At 41.8% G+C, this 22755-nt stretch overlaps 2 protein-coding genes across 2 annotated transcripts; one reads left to right on the forward strand and one right to left on the reverse strand.

Annotated features, from left to right (window-relative positions):
• Window positions 1–115: 115 nt before the first annotated feature.
• On the forward strand, window positions 116–12892 carry LOC129361191 (uncharacterized). The gene is made up of 7 exons (XM_055031921.1): window positions 116–157; window positions 1102–1135; window positions 3113–3223; window positions 3324–3470; window positions 3799–3921; window positions 4009–4174; window positions 12607–12892. The coding sequence occupies exons 1-7, from the start codon at window positions 116–118 to the stop codon at window positions 12890–12892; spliced, it is 909 nt and encodes a 302-aa protein (XP_054887896.1).
• Window positions 12893–17034: 4142 nt separating this feature from the next.
• On the reverse strand, window positions 17035–21461 carry hpxa (hemopexin a). Its single transcript, XM_055031763.1, has 10 exons — window positions 21328–21461; window positions 20834–20952; window positions 20659–20736; window positions 20388–20545; window positions 19779–19932; window positions 19410–19622; window positions 19116–19211; window positions 18499–18626; window positions 18275–18422; window positions 17035–17433 (listed from the first exon to the last, which is right to left on the reverse strand). Exons 1-10 carry the CDS (start codon window positions 21384–21386, stop codon window positions 17204–17206), a joined length of 1383 nt encoding a protein of 460 aa, XP_054887738.1. The 5' UTR covers window positions 21387–21461; the 3' UTR covers window positions 17035–17203.
• Between the last annotated feature and the right edge of the window lie 1294 nt (window positions 21462–22755).

A 22755-nucleotide genomic window follows, 5' to 3' on the forward strand; every position in this document is an offset into this window, starting at 1 on the left:
CCCGTCTAAGGGAACGTCTACGGCTCGACCCAGAGGTCATTAAAGAGCAACATGCCGAGAACCGTAGGCCTCACTTGGTCATGATTCAGCAACAGGAAACAAGACTTGGGCAAAGATGACGTGCAGGAAGAGGAGTCCCGAATGCTATGGTGGTCAGGTGAGAACATAACTAGCTGTTACATTTGGCCAAAAAAACCATCTTGATGATCCCGAACATTTTGCTGTGCGCTCTGAATGAAAGAGTGTCGGGTCAAACCAAGGCAGTGTTTCAGAGGAGGAACATTGCAACAATGTCTCCAGCAGCCACTGGGCCTGAGGCCAGCGCGTCATCACAGGGAATAGATACATAGATGAACAGATTTACTTTACTCTGTTTCTCTTCCATGTCCTTCCAATCTTTCCCCTTCACCCCTGCGAATTAACACAACAAACCAAAAGGTGATTCATCTGTCCAGCCTGCGTCTGACACAAACTGCCCTTTACCCCCCTCCGCTCACGTCCTTCTGTCCCCAAACACGCTTTTGGCAGTACTTGCCTGGACCTTTCAGAAAGACTTGTTTGGTCCCAGATTTCTGGACAGTAGGTGCCAAGAGACACCGAAGCCAAGGAGTCAAAACCGGGGCCTCTCTCTTTAGTTGCTCCCGCCCTCTCATCTCTGCCTCCTCGGCAGGTGTTTGTCATCCCCCGCTGAGCCAAACAGACGTGTGTTTACCAGTTTACTGTAGCTGGCCGGGGAGGCTTGTCGGCTCGCGGGCCAGCGCTTTGTCTCTCACACTGTGAAACACAACAGCAGTTAGACTTCTCCCTGACAGCATGCTAATCGTCTGATTTAACTCTCCTATGTTTAATCATGAGGGGAAACGCAGGGAGAGAGAGATTATGATAATTGCCTCAAAGTTCTTTTGTGCTGGACCCCATCTGCACACTTTTAGAGTAAGGTGTCACTTTCAGCATGTGTGTTTCGTCTGTTTATTGACGACGGTGACAAAATGTTTTTCAGTTCTGCGAGAGGAACCTGTCATTGAGATCCTCCGATAACGAAATACGAAGAGGTAATCGGACACGAGGAGGCGACCTATTTCCTTTTCCGCTTACTTTCAGGGATTTCGAAGTTCAGCGGTCCCGCTCGGTGCAGGTAAGACATGAAGAACTACGGTGTTTCCAGAGGAATCCAGGCCCGTTTGGGAGTCGGACCCACTTTGTTCTACCAGAACATTTGGGGGGATTTTACAGACACCTACGGTGTGACGAGCCGCCGCGGCAATCCGAGCTCTCTGTGACGGAGACAATGCCGGGACTATTGGACCACAGACGCAGAAGTGTCGCGGCCATCTGTCTGCATGCTCGCACAGAACAAACATTGTGCCACACACAAAGACCCGCCCACACACACACATACAAACATACACCACTGCCACCCCACAATTAACCAAAATCAACCCACATAGTCTGAGGAAATGTCCATTCCATAGAGTGATCTCAATATCAACATCTATATCATTGAAAATGCACTTATTTATTCATATTTTAAATGCTGCGGGGGGGAGTTTGGACTACAGTGAAGCTGAAAAGCATTTGCAGTCAAACTTTCTGCTACTTTTTCCCATGTCGCCTGACCTTTAGCTGCAGCCGTCTACAGTAAGTTGAACTGTAAACACTTTATGACTGTGATTATTTACAACGCGAATTGGTGCAGAAACAGAATTTCTCACACAAATAGCATTTTGGGTAATGTTTTTAACAAGACAACATAAAAGCTTTTTAACTTTGATCGAGTTAAAAAGTAAAGAATAAGTTGAATGAAAGCGCCAAGTCGACTGTGAGATTGTCTTAATAAGAAATGTTATATATGTATATAATTCCTGTGAAGCAGCCAGTGTGTTTCAGGTTAGCACACTTTGCTGACTTTAGTCCACTTTATTTCATTTAAAGCAAAAGGAAAAGTGTAAAAGTGACAACATGACAGTATTAGTGAAAAGGTCAGTTCAACTAATACTGACACAACTCACCATACGTTCCCCGACTGAACCGTCAGACACACAGAGACCTTTATGAGTAAAGATGCCATCCAGCGAGCAGAGACAAAAGGTGAATGTGTTTCTGTTCATGTGCAGAACAGAAGAATGAGATCGGGTCAACATACAGTCTCAGTCACAGATGAATATTGAAAAGGCTTCAGCTTGAGAGAGATGCTTCTGTTCTGTGTGTGTGTGTGTGTGTGGGTGTGTGTGTGTGTGTGTGTGTGTGTGTGTGTGTGTGTGTGTTGGGGAGACATAAAATACAGAAACAGAAATAATAATAATGAAATAGTCTTTGCTTCCCAGATTCTATTGGTATCTGTCATTATCTGCTGATGATTTGAGTTTAATTTGACTATTAAATGCAGCTTTTATGGTCTTTTTCAATATTTATCAGTTATAAATTTAAATGTTTTGAATAAATATTTGTTACAGCCCAAAAAAAGAAAAATTCAGCTTTCACATAGGATGGGGATTGTTGTTGGTTACAATTGCTTAGATTTGTTGACTTTCTTAGACGTGAAAAGTGTTACAGGTTGATGGTTCATCCTGGTGAGGAGACAGAAAAAAAGTCCATTTATAAGTGGAAAAGACAAACTTTCTGAGCTCGTCAAGCTGAAAACGTTCCAACTCTTGGAGCTCAGAAACTTCCCAGTTCTTTCTAGAAAATTTCTGAGAATAATCTGAAAAATGTTCTCCTTTGTCTCTGCAGTCGCCTCAATGCGGCGTCGCAGCATAGCGCCTCAGCAGCAATGATGATCTTTTCTGCCCTTCGTAAACATGTAATCTGTTATTGCCCAAATGTTTGTCTCTGCAGCAGACACTGTCAGCTTGTTCTCACTGTAAACACAAGCTGATTTTGTGCATGTTTGCATATGTGTGTGTTTGTGTGTGTGTCAAAGTCCTCATTCAGTGTATCATATCAATGTGAAGACAATACAACCAGACAGACCAAACACACACCTGCAACCACACAAACAGAGCAGCCTCTCATGTCCGACCCTGAATGGTGTCACTTCTTTCTTTCCGTGTCTTTATTTTCGTTCTTTATTTCTGCCTTTTCTCTCCTTTTCTTCCTTTCACCGATTCTGAAGACTGGCAGCAACAGGCCGGCCACTATGGCCGGCGTACCATCGGCCTGACGCGCACAGAGAAGCCCCTGTGTTCAGTGCAGGAGACAGTTGGCGGTAACAGTGTAATTCACAGTGAGTGCTGTCACAGTGAGGGAAGCAGAGACACATTCACTGTCCAACAGATGGCTCGTACACGTCGGACTCTCTGAAAACCTTCTATTCTCGCACTCAGATGTTTCAAGGAGCAGCAACTGTTTCAATGCTTGCTTGTTTTGCCCGGCGATGGCAGAGAACACGTTTAACCGGCTGGGAAAATGCAGCGATAAATCTTCGGCGAAAAACAGAGACAGTTGGACGCTGACTTGTCCCCATAAATGCAGTAAGTCAATTATGAATGGTTTTACCTTTAGAAATTCTGTCAGAGAAGGAAGAATATATTCTTGCAATCTTATTATTTTTTTTACATTTATAAACATTTACATGTGAAAATCGAAAATGTCAATTTTAACAACACTTAAAAGTTCAAGAATCATAACTAAGCAATTAAATAATGACAAAGTGTTATTTAAAGCCTTTTTTAATGTTACAGCATATGCTGTTTCTGGTGGAAATTAGTCTCTAATTAGAGAAGTTTCTGAAACTACGTCATTGTAGGACCTAAAGCAGACTGATGCTGCTGACATGTCCAATTCTCTCCCAATTCACAGTGGGAACCGAACCAAACCCTTTGAGTAGCCCGTTCACCTCCTCGCCTGTGCTGGCGCTCCACCAAGAACCACTGACACAAAAACCTCTGAAGAAGACACCAGCGAGCCGTTCCTCCCTCCAGTGTAAGACTCACGCATTTCTGTTTTGGTTGTATTTACCGTGGTTCGCAATTTGCCTCCGGTCCACTTAACGTCCGCATACATGTTCAGGCTTTGGACCTCGCAGCATGATGCTGAGACAAAACAAACCAGTCCTGGGTCGGGTCAGAGGTCAGACCCTGAACTCATTGAGAGGCTTGAAGGTGACTCGAAATCCCTCAAACGTCTCGCAGCTGGAAGTTACGAGTGGAGCAAGCTCTTCATCAACCCATGTCAGGTAAAGGTAGATGGAAACAGGAGTGTAAGACGCAAAATCTGTATCTTTTTAATGAATAAAATTATGTTCATCTTTGCACTTAAGTGCAATTAAATCACTCTTATCTGTGAACAAAGAAAGAAATGGGATTAAGGCGCGAACATTTCTTAATAAACATAATCCAATGTTTCCAGGACATTTTTTTATCCACCAAAATGGAAATTTAAAAAAAATTCCTAGTTATTTCTTTACTTTCAAGACAACAGAAATGAAAGTGGTCAACAACAACAACTTTTACTCCTGGTGGAAGAGTTAAAGGAATCATATGCTCTCACATCACAGCCCAAAGCTGCTCCTTCTGCTCTGTGAAGGCAAATCAAGCTGACTAAAGTTCACGGTAGCTGTGAAGAGCGCTGCTGGAGCTCTGTGTGAAATCTTGGAAAGTGACGCGTGGTCAAGGAGAAAAACAACAGACTCAATCTGTGGTTGATGTGGCTAATATGCTCTGTGGAAACACTCGTCTGAATAACAATGAGTGTGGACATGCCCTACACACACCACACCATTGGTTAATGTAAAAAAGAAAATGCATTAAAGAAAAAACAGTGTATCATAGACGAATAAAAACATCTGTTATCTGACATTGGCAATACTCCACGTTGCCCGACTTAGCGTGGCTGCGAAGCGATTGGGAATCTGCTGCTAATCTGGCTGCAGTGTAAGAAAAAATAATCCCACAAACAAGAGAAACGTAGCAATATGTGCTTTCAGTAAGTACAATTAAAAGTGCTGCAGTCAAGCACTTTGCACCTAGAGGTCGCCCGCCCCCCCCAATGGAAAATGGCTCCAAGATTTGAAGATGCACACACGCCTCCAAATTGTGCAGACTGCTTAGATTTTTTTTCTTTTGTCCTCTTCCTCAAAACATCATCCTACAGAAATATTACAAAACATTGAACTAACAGCCTATTAAAGCCAATTTCTGTGTAAGTTATGCATGATGTAACACCAAAACTCGGAGACCCGGGCGGTTTTCTGCTGCGCTGTAAGTAAATAGCATCAATTAATGGATCATGGATGAAGTTTCCACAAAATAAAGACAAGCTTTTGCTTCGGGTTCTTATATCTCATGTTATATTAACACCAAAGCAAATGAATGACGTCAAGCGACGAGGACGACGCACCGCATCGTCCAGTCTCTGGACATCGTCTCCCTAATTAGGCAGAACCGCGGTCTTTTCTACAGAGACCCCCCCAGCAAACATCTGAAACAACAGCCAGTGTATTCAGCAATTAGCTACAGTGGGGTCCGATGGGAGTGGGAGTGTCCTGGCAGAGAGCGCAAACATCAGGGCCGAACCTGGAGACGGAGCGGGGCAGAGGCGGCTAATTTCCCTCAGGAGGGACTCAGACGAACTCGCGGGGGCCACAAACGCGTGAATACAAAACTCCACACCGGCTGACATATGCACGCAGACATGCATTCAGCCTCACACGCGGTTCCAACTCCATCTCTGCTTGATAGAAAAATCCCGGAGGGGTTTCACGGTCGGGCCGAATGTCGCTGCAAAACCGAACGTCGACCGGCGTGTTGTGCTCCGTCGTGTGTCTCTCGTCTAATGAGGCGGTGCCAGTTTCACCGGTTAATTTACCAGAAGACAGTCTCCTGCACACCGACTTGACTGACATTTTATAGGCAATTAGGGCCCCGGGAAAGAGCTGCTGCGCGCGCGTCTCTGTGTTCGTGTGCGTGCGTGCGTGCGCGTTAAGTGCAGCAGTTGGGTCAACATTTTCATCAGTTCAGAAGTGACAGAACAACCCCGCAGCTAATTCTGTTTGCATACAGATAATGGGGAGACATTATTTTAATTGCAGCAGGACTTGTAGACATTCACTTCCAAACATTTTACAAGCCGAGCAGCGAGCATGGGGGAAAAGATATGCATGTGTGTTACTACTGGTGGCTTGTGTGTAAAATGTGAGACTGTAGAATAAAAAAAATGTTTTTTTTTTGGTTCCTTACATTTTATGAACCAAAACAGGAAAGAAAAAAAAAAAAGAGAGAGGCAGAGATAGGAAGCCAAAATGGGGAGATGCAAAGTGTGTCGAAGTTTCTTGGTTTCAACATGTTGGTAAAATATTCAGGGAGGAACAAAGTGCTTGAGGAGCCTTCAAATGAAAAATAAGTAGAAATAAATAAGAACTGATTATACTACCTGAAAAAAAAGTTAATTAGTTTGAGTCCTTTATTACAGCCTTGACCAGCTGTAATAAATCTTAGGTGTAATATATCCAGCCATTCTTTCACAGATATTTAAATTTAAGCTCAGGAAGGGGAGCCCACTCTGTATCTGCTTGTAAAAAAGCTTCATTGGTGTCTCTCTTGTCCAGTCTGTCGCACCAGCATCGGTGAGCGCCTGAATCCTCCTCCTGGATGCAGATGCGGTTCTTATCGCTCCGATTTAAATGTTTGGATCAAAACCAGCTCAGGGCATTCGCCAAACAACACAACTTCAACACGCTCAGCACCGGAGAAGATGATTTAAAACCCTGGATATGCTGAACTCTAATTGGCTGCTCAAAACTGCCTGCACATTTGAAAAGTGTTGTGAAAGTAGAGCATCGATGAAGTAGTGTGGAAGCACATTTCTGCCACTTTGATCAAAAAAATAAATATTCTTATTTTAATGACTTCACTATTTCAGTATATTGACATATGATCACACTATCACGAGATATTATAATGAATAATGATCTCATGATAATATCTCATGATAAGATGATGTCATCTTATATATGAGATTATGAGTTATCTCATAGTGAGATACTATCTCATAAAAATTACATAAGATTATAATAATATACTACTGTGTCATTATCATCAGATAATGTGGCCTAAATGGGCTTCCATATATCTGTGTGTTATGTCACATGATTTTTAATATCCAGTTAAAAACTGCTTATCAGAGTTAGAAAATATGATTGTCATGACCAAATCTCCTAAAGGACTTCTTTCTAAGATGTATAGTTTATTGTCTGGCTCTGATTCCTCAGGTTATGATGCTATGAAGCAGGTGTGGGAACATGATCTGGGGCTGGCGTTTGATCCTGCAGATTGGGAGGAAATTTGTACTGGGGTTTTCCCCAACTGCACCTCGGTCTCTATACATGAGCAGAACTTTACATTTTTCTACCAAACTTATTATACACCTGTTCGCCTCCGGAGGATGTTTCCTGATGCTTCAGATCTTTGTCGTAAATGCAAAATACATAGGGACACATTTATTCATTTGTTTTGGTCTTGCAATTGTATTAAGAGTTTCTGGGAAGCAGTTCATATGATGATACAAGAGATTTGGTAAACAGTTCCCACTAACTCCCTCCTTATGTCTTTTTAATCATACTTCAGAAACTCTATTTAATGCAGATACTAAACATTTGCTTGTAATCCTCTTATTTCTGGCCAAGAATGTATATTACTGAGATGGACAGCACCGCAGGCCCCTACAGTTGATATGTGGATTTCACAAATCTCTGCTATTGTTTTAGTTGAAAAACTGACTCATGATCTTCATCAAAAGTCGGACAAATTCTGGAGGATCTGGGACCCACTGCAATCTTTCTTACAGAGACTGTAATCTTTACTTATTTTATTAATTAATTAATTTTTTATTTCTTTACATTTACTATATCACTCACTTGGCCCGAGAGTTTTTGACTATTTTAATCTTTGCCTGGGAATGTCTGCCTGTACTTTGTGTATGTAGGCTGTATGTATGTCTTTTTTTGTTGTAGTTTATTTATTTTTTATTATTATTGTTATTATAATTTTTTTAGATTAATTAATTATTTCTTTTATTTTATGTTGACACTGCTGTGCTCCATGTTTGTTCGGGGTGGGTTGTTCTTGTTTACTTGTGTTGGTGTTTACATATAGTTAAAAAAACCAATAAACAAATTAAAAAAAAAACTGCGCTGTGGAACGGATCCACTTTCAGACCCGGCATGAACCCTTTGGATGCGGCCCGATCAGATGAGGCGCCTGCCTGGACGGCCCTTTGTGATGTAATGCTGCTTGCATCACACTGCATCTCCCCCAGCTGATGACAGCCAGTTCTGTTTCCCCTGCCAGCACATCCCAGCTGCTATGAGGCAATGTAGTCTGCCAGGCACAATACGGCGTGTCACTCCCCCGACAACGGACTGGTTGTTCCCCCTGCATGGCATCATTGTCACAACTTTTTTTTTTTTCCCTCCCCTTCTCTTTTTTGGAGGAGGGGCCAGAATGGAGATGTTTTTGTTTTCATGTTTCGTTGTCGTTGTTTAGGCTAGCCCACCGTTAACCCTTGCTTCGTTGTTCGGGAGACGCTGGATGCAGCGACTGATGACACACACCTCAGATGAAGATCCGAGGCGACAACATGATACTAAAAGTATTCGATTTGCACCAGTTTGCAAATAAAAGTGAAACCCAACAACTATAGATTAGATTAGGATTAAAACAGAAGGATGAATTAGTCTCCCATCAAGATGAAGATCCGAGGTGAGGATTAGACAGGATTTCATGAACCCCTTATCCCTGTGCAACAGATTTAAAACTCAAAATCAATTCAGTCATGTACCTAGTTTGACATCATTGTGGTTTATAGACGTTCATTGTTTTGATTTTTACACTTGTTTACACATGGAGAGGTGATTAGTTGTTAAAGCTGGTAAGTTTTGCCCCCGTTAGTCGTGTAAACCACTCAGAGTGATAGTTACTCAACAATATAGAGAAATAAAATCATCTAATCAGAGGTCCTTAATTTTATTCTGCGTTCTTTGTTTTTGCACTGTCTTCTTTTTTTTTGTCTTCAAAGACTTACAATTTTGAAGATTTTTATCAGGCCAAATAATTTTTTATGCTCAAATTTATTCCCAGACCCGACAGACTTATACTTGAAGTAATCTTCTGATATTACCAACAGGCTTCATCTGAGTTGATCACGTACTGCTGACGTTTTGCAGAGACCCAGTTGCAGTTCTGACTTCAATCTGAAGAACAATTTGTGAGCAAGGCTGACGTCAGGGAGGCTTTGAAAAACCTCGCCACGTTCATCCAAATGCCAGTGGAAGCGTGTAAAATTACAAAATCTGTTTGATTGCTCTGGCGCCGATTAATCTTTGATTATTTACTTTGATTTTTTAAGTGGGTACAGGTAATTTTCAGTGTGCAATATTTCAATACAATGTATATAAAGACAAGTTTAACTTTCAAAATATATTCTGTCTTATCTTTTCAATGTCACCTGCATCATTTGTGATCAGAAACACATTTCTTGGGTTGAATTAAAATACTTTTGTTGTCAATTTGCCAATGATTTGGGTTTTCACTGTGCATAACTGAATATATGTTTCAAAGATAGGCGACATGCTATATGAGTAGATTTATCTACTTTTCTGTACTACTGTCTTCCGTCGGTGTTGAAAAAAACAAGATAAATAAATAAATGTAAAAATCTTTAACTTAGTTTCTCCTTGAAGAGATAAAAATGTCAATTACATTTCACCGAACATTTTCCAAAGACGCTCCCTTACATGGATTTTTCTACAATATGCTAAATATCCACATGTCAAATGTTATGGCTCGTCCTTTTTTTTTTCCACAATTGTGTCACGAATGTATTTACTTGGAGTCTCATTCCTTCACCTCTTCTCGTCTCAGGAATTGTCCAGCTTCTCTGTCGTCTTCCTCTACCTCCATTTTTAACTCCAATTCTTCAGGATCAATCAATCAGTCAATCAGTTTTATTTATGCTTAAAGCAGCTCAAAAACATTGATACAGTATTTTAACAAAACAAAACCTTCCGGGTTTCCAGAATGTATTTGCAGATCTTCCCCTTTTCCACATGTTATATTAAAGGGACTTGGGGGAAAAAATAAAGCAAAGGTTGGGAATGCCTCTGTAAATGTGATTTCTTGGTTTTCTACATGAAAAAAAATTGCAAAAGACTCAAAAGCATCTTTCGTGTTCTGAATTTTTAAAGGAAGAGAGTAATGCAGTAAAATTTGGAACAAGGCTGCAACACGACAAGATGGGGTAGAAGTGAAGCGCTGTGGACAGTTTCTGGACGTTTCTGGCAACCAGCTCTGTTTTAATGGAGCCTGACTGGTCGTCACTGGTGAAGTTTGTTTGCCGCGTCGTCGCACACGTCGGCGGTTTGATAACTGCCTCTGATAATGAAGCATCGCGGCCAAGACTTTGTCCCTGTTCAGGTTTCACTTTTTAAATTTTTTTTTTCCAACCTCACATGAGCGTTGAGACCAAAGTAACTCCGGCTTCACCCACATGCTCCCTTGATGTAGAGTTACACTCGTAATCCCTTCTTCTCCTCCTCCCTCACCCCTCAAATCTCACCGGTTCCCTTGAGTTTCGCCCAGCCTCATTAGCAGATATTTTCCCCATGTTTGTTAATTGTGTCCTGCTTTTTAGCACCACCTGCACACCCCACACCCCCTCCCCCGCCTCCCACAACTCCACTCTGGAGGTTTTTTCCCCTGCCGGTGGCGCCCTCCTGCCTCCCCTGCTCATCTGTGCTTTCTAACAGCCACTAATTGTCATCATAAGGATGCGTCCGCTGTCACAACTGGAGAACAGACTGTAGACCGACAGTGTGCAGCCTGGCTCCTCTGGCCCCTGGAGGCCTCTGCACTGGTGCCTGGGGGCCCCTGAGGACCTTAGCAGGCAGGAAGGCTGCTTTTGCAAGTGTAGCTAATAAAGACAGGATGAAGATTTTACCTGGCAGAGAGAGAGAGAAAGATAGAGACAGAGAAAGATAGATAGAGAGAGAGAGGCAACAAGGTCAAACAGGGGATTAAATGTAGGACCGGTCCAGTGGCCGTCTAATGAGCTGTGATGGTTTCCAGCAGCTAAATGTTACAGTATATATGTATGTATATATATTCTTTAGAGTTACTTTCAAAATAACTAAAGAAAAGAAAATCAGCTTGATGGCACTTTATCAAATGATTGTTGCAGAAGAATAAATGTTCAAAAACAAGATTTAATGTAAATTAGAAAAAACTTTATAATTCACAAACTCACTTATTGACAGAAAATGCTCAATTATAATTAAATGACGTTAAAAAAATACCCAACATGTATCCAATGTTAGTTATTTGTGTACTGATATCAAGGATCATGTTACTACTGTAAACAATGACTCAACATTGTAGAAGAAAAACCGCAGAGGAAAAAAAAGAAGAAAAATTTTAAAAACATATTTTACTAATCTGGCACAACAATCAAGCCCAATCAAATTTTAAATTGATCTGAATTGTTCCCCAAAGGATTTTTTTTATTTTTATTTTTATCTCCAGGTCTTTGATGCAGGCTGTCTGAATTTCTTTCCAGATGGAAAGAAGCTCAAATTCGATCCGGGGAGGGGAGAATGTTTATCCAAAAAAAAACAAATCTTAGGTTTTGATAACTTTTATGCCCTATTTCATTGATGATTCCTGCTCTGCTCCACTTTTCCTCACCCTTCTCCAAACAGAACCTGGCTGTCATCTTCTGTTGTGTTGTCTTGCTCTCCTGTGTCGGTCGGCGTAGTCCAAGACTGAGTTCATGTGGATTCACAGGAGGATTCGTGCCTTTTCCCCTATGAGGTGTGACGCATGAGCCGTTTCATGCTGGTGACGTTTCGGGCTAAATGCATGCGAGTCTGAACCAATGATTCACTAATTAAGAGTCATTTCCACACTTCTCAATCTTACAAAAAACAAAAAGCACAACTTCTGGAATGTGTGGAGTGAAAATGAAGATCCATAGATTATCACCATAGAGCTGCACAGCTCAGAGAAACTCTGAAGATCTTAGAAGCTCATGTGAACATCGAGAATAGAAAGTGGATGAGAACACTTTGATATCAAGCATATGAAAAGTGTTGATTTGTTGCTGCATTCTAGAGTTGAAAATGTCCAGAAGGCGCAAAATGTTTGAATTTAATTTTATGCTCACAGGAACATTTGGTAAAAGAGGGAGTCCTGCTCCTATGTTTAAACCCTGGACTTGGTGTAAAGGTGATTCACGTTGAAGTCCAGGTTTCTGCTGTCTTCACTGGTTTTCATTCTATTCAGGATATAAAGATTAAACTTATCCAACCAGACGGTTGTGTTTAGAGTCATTTCAGGCAAAAGAGATGACATGCGTATTGTTTTTTTAATGACTGTGATGTTAACGTTCTTAATGTCACGACTGACTTGTTTCAGGTTGAGCTTTATTCTTAACTACACACCAAATCGAAAGAAAAATCTGTGTTTTGTAAACGAAACAAACAACGCTTTAACAAGTTACATAAATGATCTGTTTTTATAGATACATAAAGGAGTCTATACGTTTTCTTTTTCTGCACAACATCCCTGATTTTGACATTTATGAAAACGTCATTTTCCCTGTTGTGTCTGTGTTCAGGCCTCTTATCCACACACATGTCCAAAGAGGGAATTTGTGCTTCGTGGCATGTGTGTCCCCAGCATGGGGCCGCGGCGGGCCCCGTGCCGGCCAGCTGGAGGCTCAATCTGTTGAGGGGGTCCGCCGCTCAGTGGTGGGAGGCCGGCCGGACCCACAACGGTGCCCCCGACCATTTGCCCCGGGCCTCCCCTCTGACCGGGACGTGCCGCTCGGCCGCCTCAGCGAGGGACTGACAGCTCTGCGCAACCTCACCCACCGGGACGGCGTGGAGGATGTGGAAGGTTAGACACACAGGAGGAGAGAGGAGAGGAGGGAGACGGGGTGGGAGGGTGAGGGACGGAGGCAGAGGCGGCTTGAAGAGCACATCAGAAAAGCTTCTGTAGCTGCTTACGGGTTTCCTTCCATCTTTCTATGAACTTTGGCCTCTCTGAAGTCGTGATGCTGCCACCGCCGTGCCCCGGTGCAGAGGGCGTCAGGGTGACGTCAAGTGTCGGTTAAATCTGAAGAAACTATAAGAATCAAATATGTATTTGTAACCAACTCTGGAACATTTCTTTCTTCTTCCTACTAATCGACTGGGATTTGTTGCATCTAATGGAGTTTTCTGGCATTCAAATGTCTGTTTTAAAACTTTTATGTCTGTTTGAGAGAAATTAAATAACGGATGACATTTGTTATTATTGTTTATTCATATTTGTCATTTCTGAAATCACCTTCCTAGACTTTCTCTTCTAGACTTTAAAATCCTTCTGGCACTTTCGGATCACTGACCGGCTTTGCACCAAAACACATCAAGGATCTGTTGTCATGGCAACCTTTCAGACCTCTCAGTAGTTCTGGTTCTGGTTCTGGTTCCGCTCTGCATCCCCAACAACCAGAACCCAAAACGGAGAAGCAGCATTCAGCTTCTACGCACCACAAATCTGGAACAAACGTCCAGAAAACTGCGACGCAGCTGGAACACTGACTTCATTTAAATCTACGTTTCCATTCTCATGTTTTTGTAACGTTAGTGAAACTTACAAGTTTTTCGTATTCATTTACAGTCTGTAGAAATTATGAATGAGTCAAACTTACACCTACAATTTGCACCCAGCTGCATGACGTGAGAAGTTTTAAAGGTTTTACTCATCAGAGCTGGATAAATATATTTTCACCCAGAAATTATGAACCACTGACTAAGATGCTTTCAAAAACATTCATTGTCCAAACCAGAGGTACAAGCTTGTGAAATTTTATGAGTTTCAGAGTGTTTAGTAATTTCTTAAATCTTAATATGATAAAGAAATTGGAATATCTAGTTTACTATTTCTTTGTTTGTCAGACACAAGATTGCGTACAAAACCAAATGATCATAAGTGTGTGTGTGTGTGTGTGTGCTCATGCCTTTCCTGTGTGTGTTTAGCAGACCGGCCCCAGCTCAATCTGACAATTTGATGCGGGGCATCGGGGTTGCATCCGGGGGAGGGTTTTTTAGCGGTCACCAGTCTACCGAGGGGACGCTAGCTGGCACCATCTGGTCCTGAGATCCAACGTTTAAATGGCACAGTCTTGGCCAAAGTCCATACCTGCACACACACACGCACACACACACACACACACGCATATACGAGGCACACACACACACTGCAAGGGGGTCAGGCTACCCAAGCGGCAGGCTGAGAGCAGATGTCCGTCAACCTCCCTGTCCAGTTAATTAAGCATCGCAACCAACAAGCAGACACCTCACAGGCGAACACATACACACAGATGCCGCAACGTGCAGAAGCATACTGTACAAGCCCACCATCAAGGAGCCCAACGGCTGCTCGCCCTGCCGCTTAATGGCGGCTAAAGCTACCAGCATGTGGGCTTTAATCGAACCAAAGTTCGTCCGCCTGGAAACTCTGGTTCGTTTGGCGAGGTGTGAATGCGCAGTCGAGCTCTGATGTGGACCAACAGACTGAACTCTGGTCCGCCTTAAAGCGCAGGTGTCTGTTTGGGTGAGCGCTTCGGATTGGCGTGTGAACGCCAAATGGACCGGAGACCACTCCAAAACCAGGAAGAGAAGTACAGAGCATGGCATTCTGGGTAAATATAACCAAAACAAACGCACAAATCCAGAGCTAGCGAAAGAAATGCCTTTTACCACAGACAAATCCTTCAACAGCCGAGGTCTGACAGCACTCCATGTTTGTTTACATTTAGTTTAGAAAGAAATTTCAGTGTCTTCTTCGGCGCTTTTCATGTCGTTTCCTTCAGAGGTTCTTGGTGCGGCGCCACCACAGGCCAGAGGAGGGCAACGGGTTTTTCCAAGGGTTTGGATCCTTTGACGCAGTGGAGTGTGGAAGCGAACCGCACCAGCAGAAAACGTAACAACTGTAAAAGAATTTTCTTTTCCCTAATTCAACTGCATGCAGCCTTTTAGACACGTGGCGCAAAACGCCCGAGGTTGAAATATGAAAGTCTTTTCTTAAAGTGAAGAAATAAAGTTCCTGTAAACTGTTTTACTTTCAGATTCTTGATTCTTTTTACTGTTCAGATCTGCTCAGAAACACTCCTAGTGGAATAAAAGTCATTGTGAAAATGTGCTTTAAGGATGAAACGTCACCCAAAAAGGGCAAAAATCGCGCATGACGGACAAAACGTAACATCCAGGTAGATATTTCTTCTATTTACAAAAAACACAAATCGAATAAACCTCTTATATGTCTGTCTCTCTGTCAGTGAGTGCCGGTCCAATTGGATGAGTTACGCGGTCCTGCGGTGTGGATGTCTCACATCACATGAAGCCCGATGAAGGCTCGCTCTGTTTCTGCTGCTGTTGTCACTGCGGCGGGTGGGCGGGCCGCTGAAATGAGGGATTGTGTGATCCAATGAAGCCTGCTGTCATCAGAGACTTCAGTCACCAAGCTGACATCATCCCATTGCCTCATTTCAGAGCAGAGTGACAAATTTGAAGAACTACTGATCATCTAAAAGAATTACACTTTCAGTGGCACCAGAGAGAAACTTGATCCACTTTTGCATAAATCATTACATCTAAAGTTTGACCCACCTTTTAGAATCAGTTTCCAACCTTTATTTTTTGGATTCTTGCCTGTGAAAGTTCAGATTTCAAGAGGTGATATTGGACACAAGTGTTTGGGTTTGAGTAGTTAAGGGGAGAAAACAAGCTTTAAGGGATTCGTCTCAAAGCAACGAGAGATTCTTGGACATTATTCCCTTTTTTGTGTCCCTCTTTTCTTTTTTCTGTCCTCACATCGCTGCTTCCTTCCTCCCTTCCTTGAGTTTTGAGTTTTGAGGATTTTTCAAAAGTTGTCCATTTCAGAAGTGTCTGCTCTAAAGTCATAACTAGAGTTTGTATTTTTTTTATATTTAGAAATTAATATAAAAGGACAGAGAATGAACAAAGGATGTTTGAAAAAGTGAATGTGGAAAAGTATAAACATTTGAGATTTAAAAGAAAGATAGCAGGAATGTAATAATAATCAAGCTCTGGCAAAACTAGGAGATGTGAAAGTTTCTCTGGCATCAGTGGTTCATGAAGTGGAGCTCTTCTGCCCCCTACTGATGGGAGTCTTGCCATTACATTTAACTGGATTGCAAGGTATTAGGCGATCACTGATTTAATATTGGGAATCATCACTTTTACGAGATGATTATTTAAAAAGGTTTTATTACCCAGAGAATGAGAGAAGTCCTCTTGGCACAAAATGAAAGCTGATAGAAATGACTTTAAGAACATCTGTGAACTCATCACTCTTAAAATTTCTAGGAGTTTACAAAAGTAATGAACCAAACTCATGTAGTTTAGTTATTTTCAGTGTTTCCGAAAACACAGTAAGGATCAAAATGATCCATATTCATGTCAAATTGAGGGTTACCAGTCTTTTTAATTTTTCGTCTGTCTGTCTTCTGACCCAAAGTAATATTAACATTTTAGGTTGCTTTTGAAACAAACATCTTCTGTTGGTCTGAAACATTGTCCTCAGTCTAATTTTTATACATATTTAAAAAGAGCTAGTAGTCTTACACAAGGGTTTATCTGGATTAGCTCCATTGCTGGAGGTTCAAATTTTTACCATTTTTTTTTAACTGCAGTCAGATGCCACAGAAAATGACTCCAAGGGCCGCAAACGGCCCTCGGGTCACACGTTGGACACCCCTGATCTACAGGCTTAATAGAAAAACAGAAGAATACCAGTGACGTTTTGGCCTGACTTGCAGATAACACTCCTAAAGATTTGGTTTTTTTTGGTCAGATTTGCTTCTCAAAGATGTTGTTGACATTTTTCTGGGAAGTTTAACCGAAAATTACAGAAAAAAACCCAAAACGGGGTGCAAGTAAACGTATTAACTGTAAATATGAAAACCTGTTAAATGTCTCATTCATCCCAACTCTGTGAGAACAGAGTCAGAATGTGACGCATGAAGAAGCGGAGACCCTTATTAAGAAACGCTGAGGTTTATTTTTGAGGTAAAACACAGAAGGGAAGCAAGTTGCATGCAAAGACCGTGTCGTCTGTCAGTTTGTCTGTTTTTGGGGGGGGTTTCCCCATGTTCCGCTGCATGTGACGCCCCGCGGCGTCCGCTCAGTCCTTTCCCAGAAAGCGGCTCAGTGGTCGCAGCCGAACAGCTCCAGAGACACTCGGTGCTGCTCGGGCAGAGCCCTGGCAACAACGAACTGCATGACGCTCTCGAAGTGGTAGAAGTGGCTTCCCCGGACCACCTTGACCCCGTCGGGGCCGCACATGGCGGCGTCCACCTTCGTCAGGACGGAGATGGGGCGCTTGTTGGCGGGGACGCGCGGCGTGGCGCGCATGTCCACGTCGTAGATGTCCTTACCTGCAGCAGGGAGGGAAACACAGGACAGGACGTATGATTTGGTCACGTATGGAAATTGATTGACGTATTTTTCCTGATCAATATGGAAGTAGAACAGAGTATTTCCTGTTGCCTGTAATTTATTTCTTTATCTCTTCCTAGTTTGCATCCTTTTTTCTTCCATTTTTCTATATTTCCATTCCTTCTTTCTTTTCTGCTCTTCTTGTGTCCTAATGCTCTTTTTTCATTCATTACTTTAATCCTTTATTCTTCCTTTCCTTTTTTCTTTTATTTTATTCCTCCTGTTTTTCTTCTTCCTGCTTCTGGTTGTTCAGATGCCATATTTACAGCACTTTAAAATGTATTTATATAACAACATAGTACATATATAGTTGATAGTATGATCACAGTAAGTATTAACAAACTGTAGTATTTTATAATTTGGAGTCTGAAAAAATATATATCTGAAAAATGATGGAATTTTAACATAAAATGTGCAGGAGTCCTAATAACAGTGAAATATTCATGTCATTTTTTCATTTAATGTTTATATGATGATTCCTAAATAGGCAAAAATCGCTAGGAAGAAAAAGTCCATCTGATTAAATTTTTTTTAAAATTTGAATAATTTCACATTTGTGATTGTAAATATTTTTCCACTGAAACGCTTTCAGATGTAGACCTGTCAGCATTAGCTGAGAGGCTTTTCTTTTTCACTCCAGTGTCCAGTATGAACGTTTTAACGAGCGGCGAAAGCGACCGCGATTCAAATTCACGTCTGTGTTTCGAAACCTATTTACACACCAGAATTAAACATTTCCAGTCGACGTTTCTCATGGTCCGGCTTCGAGTGTGGTCTCACCTTTGATGATGTGGACAATGTGATGATCTTGGCAGACGAAGGCGGCGTCGATGGGACCCTTGATGCCCAGCTCCTCGTTCACGGGCTTGGGGTAACCGTCCAGGTGGGTGTGTGGCTCGCCCACTTTGTAAACGAACAAATGCTCGTCCTGAACGGGGCGGAGAGGAAGTGAGTTGTCCGCCCTCTCCAGAGGAGCGTGTTTGAACACGGAGGTGTCGCGTTACCTTGATCATGTAGAGGTGGTCCTGGTAGGAGAAGACGGCGTCGACCTCGGAGTGCAGCTCCTTGAAGGCGCTCTCGACGGTGTCTGACGTCAGCGTGTCGTTGTCGTCTTTACGGATAAAATGGTGGCCTGTGGAGAAAGAAAATAAAGAAATCACCTGGAGAAGTTGGAAATGGTAAAGCTGATAAACAAGGTGGTTATCTAAGGATGAATATATATGTTTATATATTCATATAAACATATATATTCATATATATTCATTATGCCTTCCATAAGATTAATTTCACATTTAATTTCTTCTTGTGGCACCAGCAACAGTCACTCGTGACAATCTTTGGCTGTTTTTAAGCAATACTATGAAATTTAGCACATGTAGGCCATATTAACAAGTCTGTTTATCCATAAATAACAATAACAATAATCTTGGTCCTTCATTTTCAACATAAAAAGTTACAGATTTGTTTTTTATTGCTTCACTTAAGTTAGGAAATTTGTATATTTCCTGTGCCTAAATCTTTGAATCTTATCAAAAGCTGAATGGCTTCTGAATGAAAGAAAAAGAAATGCACAAACTAAAACTGCGGAAGATGGTATGAATGTTTGGCTGTCGTGTCTCACCTCTGAATGCGTAAATGTTCCCGGCATCATCAGAAGTGATGGCGTCCAGGTGAACGCGGCTGCAGCGCTCTCTCTCCAGGTGGTCGCCGTCGTCCCCTGAACAGGTGAAATGTCACTTTTCACAGCCGGATTTAAAACCGACACGTTTCACTTGGCCCACTGCCATTCAACAATCAGAGGTTTACCAAATCACATCCACTCTCAAAATGTTTGATCTTCGTTTAGCGGTTTTATCTTCAAGTCAGTAGATCACACTTAGCTTTGCATCCCTTCTGTCGCCCGGTCTCCACTTACTGAACTTGGAGCACCTCATGAAGTAGTCGCGGGACTCTTTGGGGTACCTCCCGTGCACCTCGCCGGTCTTCGGGTCGAACTTGGAGAACATGTGACCGTGGAAGCAGTAGTAGTGCCCCGTGAAGCGGAAGGCCGACGTGCAGTTCGGCATGGACACAAACTCTTTCTTCTCCACAGCCTTGGTTTTCACGTTGTAGTGGAAGATGTCGTCGCCTGAGGGAAAAAAAAAAAAACACAATGCACAAAACTTGCAAGAGTTAGAACCACCCGAAGCATTGGTAAAACATATGAAATGAGTCAAAATCGCACTTCTTGTTCTCAATGAGAGATTAGAACTAGACGAGCGAATGTGTACACTAACTAACTAACCCTTGAAGAAGATCACAGAGTCTTCGTCACACTCTGACTTGGGGCACTCCACAGCCGCATCCAGGTGGTCCGGGATTCCGGGGAAGACCTCGGAGATGTCCTTGGGGTAGCCGGCCTCCAGCTTGTGCTGGGAGTACCTGAACACCTTGTTGTCCTGCATGAGACAGACGTCACATTCACACTGTGTCTGCATCTCCTTTTCAGAATTCGTCTGCTCAGATATACAAAACAGATTTTCAACAACGAAGTATTTGGGCCAGACTGAGGAAAAACTAAAGTTACAAAAACCAAGTCACAATATTACGAGAATGAAGTCGAAATAATATGAGAGTAAAGTTACGATAATATGATAATATTAGAATAAAGTCAAAGTATTATGTCGCAGTGATATAAAAATAAAGCTCTACAAGAAGAAGTCGTAATAATAAGAGTCAAGTAGAAATAAGTTGAGAATAAAGTCAGAAATATATATTTTTTGCACTACTTCTCCATTACTCTCATATGAGTTTATCTGAATTCAAATCCAGACCTTCACACTTTGTCGTACTTTTCTGATTTTGTTTCGGTTGCAAACTCAACAGATCTGCCAGATCTTTTTCTGGAGCATACCAGGAAGAAGAACATGTGGTTGTGGTGTGCGGGATCGTCCTCATAGTGCATGCGGAAGGCGGCATCGACGTGGCCCAGATGGTGGTGGTCGTCCAACTCGGCAAAAGACCTGTTGGACAGCTCGGCCTTCCCGTGGAAGCCCTTGAACAAGTGGTCACCTGACAGCAAAAACAAACAGAGTCTTTGCACTGAACAACATGCTCGTTCTCCCCGTGTCTTTTGAGGCTTCTTGGAGTCGGAGTCCCCAAACGTTCACTATGATGAGACCCACCTTTGAAAAAGTAAGGAATCCCCTCCTCGTTTTCTGCGACTGCGTCCATTTCAAGGCCCTTGCAGCGGTCGAGGACGGCTGCAGATCACAACAGTAAAATGAAAGGAGGAGGATTTTACTCTGAAGGTATGGAGATTTCCTTGTCTCTCAAGAAGTGTTGTTTTTGTAAACTCACCTGCATGGTGTTCGTGTTGGTTTTGGTGTCCGTGTTGGTTCTGGTTTTGGTGTTGGTTTTGGTTTTGGTGTTGGTTTTGGTTTTGGTGTCCGTGTTGGTTCTGGTTTTGGTGTTTACCCCTGTGAAAAAGCAAAAGAGAAACTTGGCTTTTCAGAATTTCTCATTGTTTCGATCATAATTATTTGACTATTCATTCAGGATTTTAGTTAAGCTTGACAAAGATGGCCTGGCAAATAATAATTATAGCAACATTCGGATTTTATTATTGTAACAGATGCAACAGATAGCAGGTAAAGTTTACCATTCATCAACATTTTGTTTTCTAAATTGACTTTAGGAGTCATAAATAGCAGAGTACAGCTCAAATATTTTGTCAAACACGGATTGCATAATAGCACTGAGAGTGATGAGCTTGCAGTTGCATGAAAAGTAGAAAATTTAAGCGTTCCCAAACTTCCTGATTGTTTAATTAAGATAAAATTTAGGCTACTTACTGGGCCCATGCCAGCGCAAGAGCCAGGCACATCAGCAGAATATGGGCCAGCAGCTTCATGACGAGTTGTCCTCTGGTCCAGTGGGCTGGAGAGATGGGCAAAAGGTACCGACTGCAGCCGCAGCATCTGCTTATATTGCAGCCAAGTTTGCGTGGGTGTCATGATGACAGGTACCAAAGGGAAAGGGGCGGGGAGGGACAATGTGCAGAAGCCGTGGGTTTATGAAAGACGCCCACAGTGTTCCCCAAAGTTGTGACCCTGTGACCACCTCTGCAGAGATTGAGAGAATTTAAAGTTTTCACCACAAAACTCCAGTCAAAAGATGATTATTTGATGTGAAACCTTCTCTTAGTCGACTCTATTTTCAGATGCATTTTATTGCGTGTTTGGTAGAGATTGTTGCCTTTCAGGGGAAAGGCAACAATTTCAACAAAGTCTGACCAATTTCTGTAGTCTCTATTTAGTCCCGTGAATGTATGAAAAAAATATCTAAATTGAAATATTGTCAAGATTTTCATTTATTTCTTTTAACTTGTGGAACATTTTTGTTTTCAGGGGAAGCAAAAAGTTGTAATGTGCACATTTTTATCGAATGTGTTTTCTATGAAGTAGGAAATACATTTCTTTAGTTTCTACTGCAACAGCGTGGAAAAGAAAAGATGTATTTGCTGTTTATTGTTTTAGTTTAAACCCCAAAGGGAAAAAAAGAAATAAAAATCTGTCTTGTGATTTTTCTGTCTATTTTTAAGTCTTTTTCTCATCCAACACACATTGAAAGAAGAAACAAATACTTTTTATTTTGTCTTGCTTAAGTGGGCAGCAAGCGAAAAAGGTATTTCTGTCATGTCATTTTTCTTAAAAAAAAAAAAAAGAAATATGTTTTTTTTTATGTGTGCTGGATGAGAAGACAAAAAACTGTAAATAACTCCAGAGAAATTTTTTTTTCATTTGCCCTTCTGTGCCTAAAGAAAAAAAAAGACCTGGAAAAACTTTTTTTTTCTTTTGTGTTGAATGCAAAGTAAGAAAGACAGATTTTTTCCCCCCCAGTTAAGTAAGAGGAAGCAAAAACAAGACTTGAAACAAAATGTATTTTTCTTCTTCCAGAACTTTCTTTCCAGAGGTCTGACCAAAGTTCTGGTCAGAACAGGTCCAGCTCTGGTCCAACTAACCCAGCTGTCCTCAGAAGATCAATAAAAACTGCTGACAGCCGCTCTCAACAAAGTGTGGTGCAATGGCCTGATGGTAAACATTAACTTAAACTTCTGTATTGACGTCTCCTTATGTAATCAGTGGATTAAATTTGCTGTGTTGTTTGGCCCTCCACATAAAAACACTGAACATGTTTATCATTTACCTACTATTTGGCTAGTAACTATATATTTATTGTCATACTAACATATTCAAGAAATCTTTTCTATAAAATGAATC

This window comes from Poeciliopsis prolifica, unplaced genomic scaffold (genome assembly GCF_027474105.1).
Source record: "Poeciliopsis prolifica strain line A6 unplaced genomic scaffold, Auburn_PproV2 SCAFFOLD007, whole genome shotgun sequence".
In the NCBI taxonomy this organism is placed as follows: Eukaryota; Metazoa; Chordata; class Actinopteri; order Cyprinodontiformes; family Poeciliidae; genus Poeciliopsis; species Poeciliopsis prolifica.